Raw genomic sequence first — 5,022 nt, 5'->3', positions numbered from 1 at the left:
AAAAAAAAAAAAGAAAAAAGTCATGGGGGCCAGATCAGGTGAGTAGGGAGGGTATTCTAATACAGTTATTTGTTCACTGGCTAAAAACTCCCTCACAGACAGTGTTGTGTGAGCTGGTACATTGTTGTGATGCAAGAGCCACACTTTTTTCAAGTCAGCCCTGTCCCTGCTCCCAGTGAAATCAAGATTTTACTGTTCTTCTATTGATGTTAACTTGGTCTGCTGTGCTTCTCACTGTCAGCCGATGATTTTGATGCGTAATTCCACTAATTTTTGCAATGTTTTTGTCAGTTCTGCTCATTACTGGACTACTGGCTGCCCTGACCTCTCTTCATCAGAGATACTTTCCTTTTTCTCAAAAAAATGTTTAATTCATTTGTACACTGGCATTTTCTTCATGGCATTATCTCCATAAATTTGAACTAATATGTCCCTGATTTGACTTATACTGTTGCAAAGTTTAATAAGAAATTTAGGAATGGGGCAGCGCCTGTAGCTCAGTGAGGAGGGCACCGGCCATATACCAAGGGTGGCAGGTACTTGTAGTCCCAGCTACTCAGGAGGCTGAGACTCACAGCAACCGTAAACTCTTGGGCTTAAGTGATTCTCTTGCCTCAGCCTTCCAAGTAGCTAGGACTACAGGCGCCTGCCACCATGTTTGGCTTTTTTTGTTTGTTTCAGTTGTTTAGTGGCCTGGGCTGGGTCCGAACCTGCCATCCTCAGTGGATGTGGCTGGCACCGTAACCACTGTGCTTCAGGCACCAAGCCACATTCAACATTTTTTAAACATTCAACAGATATTTGGGTCTCTATGCATTATTCTCTGAGATACAGAGATGAATCAGATATGAATCTTGGTCCCAAGCCCCCTAAAACCTAGTATAAACCTTGGAATATAAGATTTCATTTACAATTTCTTTGTAGTTTACACAATATCAGAGTGATTAGAGATTTGGACAAAGTGACTTGGGATTTGGGTAATGAACAATTATGCTAAACTCAATAAGGGATAAACGTATTCTGGTAGTCCTGATAGGAGGAAAACCTTGTATATGCACATGCAAATTTAATTTTCCTTCTACTGGTGTTTTTTAGTTGTTGTTTTCTTTTGTTTTTGTTTTGTTTTGAGATGGTCTTGTATTGTTGTCTGGGTTAGAGTACAGTTTTGTCATCATAGCTCACTACAACCTCAAACACCTGGTCTCAAGCCCAAGTCTTCCATCTTCAGTCTCCTAAGTGGCTGGGACTACAGGCACGTGCCACCATGTCCAGCAAATTTTTTTATTTTTTATGGAGACAGGGTTTCTTGCTCTAGCTAGTCTTGAACTCCTAGCCTCAAGCAGTCCTCCCATCTTGGTCTGCTAAAGTGCTGTGATTACAGACATAACCCACCATGCCCAGCCTCTTCAGTACCTGGCCTAGAGAAAACTTAGTATTGGTAGAATGAAGGCATTATTTCTATTTCAGTATATATTAGATATAAAACGAGGCATATGGACAAAATTAGAGGAGGAGAGATGACTTCGCACTGGTGTAGACAAGGAGGAGTGAGAGTCTAAATTGAGTTAGTGCAGCATGGAGGGGAGTGGGACATAATCCAGGCCTTAAGGAATGGGTGGGTGTTGGAGCAGCTAGTTTGAGCAAAGGTCTAGATGTATATAATACATTCCACAGACAGAAAGCTTTAAGCGATTGGAACAGTGAGTAATGATGTAATGCACTGCTGGATTCACGAGGGTTATAAATACCCTGAAAAGGAACGCAGGCTTATCTTAGAAATAATGGTAGCCAACTGAATGTTTTTCATCAGTAGAGTAACATGACAATTATTAATACACAAATCATCAATAAGCTAGAGAGTGATTCCAACAAACTTGGTCTTTTTTCTTCTTTATATTCACCCCGTTCTTTCTTTTTCCTTCTTTTAACCCCATCTCAGTCATCTCTTCACTCTCCTTTATCTTGGTCTAGCTCTAGTATAAATACACATAATAGAGACATACACATAATAGAGACATATAACTTTTTTAGGTGTAGTCTTTTACCCACCCAGATTTGGTTTACTGGCCATTATCTTCCATGGAAAAATTAGACCTAACGAGAAGTGTCACAAAATCATGGTAGTGCTATATTATATACCAAGACCAAGTTAAATGAAATAATGAACAACACATGGGGTTTGGAGAGATTTATCTCTAATGGCATAGCAGATTCAACATAAGGCTAATCTGTCAAATTAAACAATCAGCAAAATTAATCTATCAGAGCTACTTTTAGCTGAACCTGTGACTAAACAAAGCTAAGATACTAGGTCCCTTAGTGTTCCATTGGTCACCTAAAGGATGCAGTGATGGATAAGAGAATATTATGTGAAAATTAATTTGTTAAAGAATGTGATTGGTTTATTTTTGGTATCTAAGGAATTTAAAAACTGGTCAACTTCTGAAAAAGATGCACATTGATGATTCTTACCAAGCTTCAGTATGTCACAAAGCCTATTCAGAAATGGTAAGTAATGATTGGCCGGGACCATTTGGTATTTACTTTGGGTGTTAATTGGTCTTACTAAGTGTAAACAATAATTAAAAGACCTTTCTTATTGCCCGTTTTTTCAAAATTGGATAGCAGTGTTTGTTCTTTCTTGAAATTTATGGATGAAAATAAGCGTTGGTACAATGTAATTGTTTGATAAATTTCCTGGCTGTATAACTCAAAAGCAAACATTTATTTCTACCTGTGAATTTGTACTGGGAAATATTATGCCTATTATCAGACTTGATTCCCAGCCATATTGCCATATGTGATTTGTGATGTGAAGAGTACACCGGCTCGGCGCCTATAGCTCAACCGGCTAAGGCGCCAGCCACGTACACCTAAGGTGGCGGGTTCGGATCCCCAGCCCGGACCCGCCAAACAACAATGACGGCTGCAACCAAAAAATAGCCGGGCGTTGTGGCGGGCGCCTGTGGTCCCAGCTACTTGGGAGGCGGAGGCAAGAGACTCGCTTGAGCCCAGGAGTTGGAGGTTGCTGTGAGCTGTAATGCCATGGCACTCTACCCAGGGGGAAAGCTTGAGGCTCTTTCTCAAAAAAAAAAAAAAAAAAAAAAAAAAAAAGAGTACACCTAGACAGGATGATTAAATGGTCCTAAGCATGTTTTCCTCTTAAGCTGTAGTGGTCTCATGTAGAACCAAAACCAGTGTTTAACCATCATGATAGTAGTCTTGGCTTACAGTCTAGTTTTGACATCTGAACAGATTAATAGAAGTTGTCTAGAACTGAGGAATAACTACTTGCGTATCTACCATTGAAGCCACAAGCAGAGGCAACAGCACCAGACTCAGGCTTCCTGTAGAGACGACTTGCCTACTGTCAGTGGCAATCTTGATAATATAAGCACCCAGAGGCTCTGAATGCAAAGAGTACATCTTTCCCTAGCATAGCAGGAACTATGGAATTGAATTAAAAAACTGTGTGGTCTCAGATAATCTGTCATATATCTTGAGCCTAACTTTTTTCATCTTTTAAATAAGAGGATTAAATTTTTTGCTAGAATGTATTAATGCATTTAATTAATTTTATATCTTTTATACTACAACATTCATAGTATTTGATATTAAAATATTTAACCCAGAAATGTGTAAGATAGTAAGTAAAAGTCCTCCATAAAGTCAACCTTTAGAAATAATGGTTTGTTGTTTATTTGCACTACTGTTTCAGTAAACATTTTCCATAAAGGACCAGATGGCAAATATTTGAGCTCGGCTGTCCATATGGTTTCTATTGCAAATACTCAGCCATTTTTTTGCAAAATAAGCCATAGACAATATGTAAATGATGCATAGAGCTATGTTCTAATAAACCTTTATGGATACTGAAACTTGAATTTCATATAATCTTCACATGTCACAAAATATTATTCTGATTTTTTTTCAACCATTTCAAAATGTGAAAAAATATTCTTGTAATGCTAGCGCTCTGGGAGGCCAAAGTGAGCTGATTGCCTGAGCTCAAGAGTCTCTACTAAAAACAAAAAAGTAGAAAAACTAGCCAGGCATTGTGGTTGATGCCTTTAGTCCCAAGTACTCAGAAGGCTGAGGCAAGAGGATCACTTGAGCCCAAGAGTTTGAAGTTGCTGTGAGCTATGATGCTATAGAACTCTACAGGGTGACAGAGAGAGACTCTATCTCAAAAAAAAAAAACCGAATTCTCAGCTCATGGACCATACAAAATAAGCATTGGACTCGATTTGCTTTATTGGCCATGGTTTTTCAACCCCTTGTTAAGTGTATAGAATGTAACATTTTAAAATTCTCAGTTGTTTTCTAAACAATAAAAGTAATTCATTTTTACTGATAAATTTAATCATTTTAGAAATATATGAAGTAGAAAATGAATGCTCCTAATTATAAGATGTTCCTATAGTTTTATTTTTCTCATTTTATATCCAAAGAGAACTAACATACATCTACATATATATGGATGCACACATGTTATTATCAGAACCTGTAATTTTTTTTTTTTTGAAGGAAAGTCTCATAATGTTGCTGTTGGTAGAGTGCTGTGGCATCACAGCTCACAGCAACTTCCAGCTCTTGGGCTTAAGCAATTCTCTTGCCTCAGCCTCCCAGGTAGCTGGGACTACAGGTGCCCGCCACAATGCCCAGCTATTTTTTTGTTGCAGTTGCCATTGTTGTTTGGCAGGCCCAGGCCGGGTTCTAACCCACCAGCCCCAGTGTACGTAGCCAGTCCCCTAGCTGCTGAGCTACAAGTGCCAAGCCAGAACCTGTAATTTTAAAGCTGAGCAATATCTTTAACATATTTTCCCACAGAGACAGCCATAGATGATGGTCTCTATTTTTGTCACCTTTACTCTTAGTATAAGAGAGTAGCAGTATCTGGGTTTTAAATAGGCTACTTGTGATTAGCCTGAGAATCTGGTCACCACTTAAAAGATTGTTTTGGCTTGGCGCCTGTGGCTCAAGCGGCTAAGGCGCCAGCCACATACACCTAAGGTGGCGGGT

At 39.1% G+C, this 5,022-nt stretch overlaps 1 protein-coding gene across 1 annotated transcript in view; it reads left to right on the top strand.

Moving 5' to 3' along the window:
• Window positions 1–5,022, top strand: part of LOC100952322 (partner and localizer of BRCA2) — a gene marked incomplete at its 5' end in the record, with an annotated part of 14,520 nt that overhangs the window by 3,514 nt on the left and 5,984 nt on the right. Inside the window, one exon of the mRNA XM_012808836.2 lies at window positions 2,421–2,508. Coding sequence (XP_012664290.2) covers window positions 2,421–2,508 — 88 coding nt within the window. The remainder of the gene's footprint in view (window positions 1–2,420; window positions 2,509–5,022) is intronic.

Source organism: Otolemur garnettii, unplaced genomic scaffold (genome assembly GCF_000181295.1).
Source record: "Otolemur garnettii isolate 467f Iridium unplaced genomic scaffold, OtoGar3 scaffold00096, whole genome shotgun sequence".
Taxonomy (NCBI): domain Eukaryota; kingdom Metazoa; phylum Chordata; class Mammalia; order Primates; family Galagidae; genus Otolemur; species Otolemur garnettii.
The sequence above is the reverse complement of the archived record's forward strand: the minus strand, read 5'-3'. Positions and strand labels throughout refer to the sequence as shown.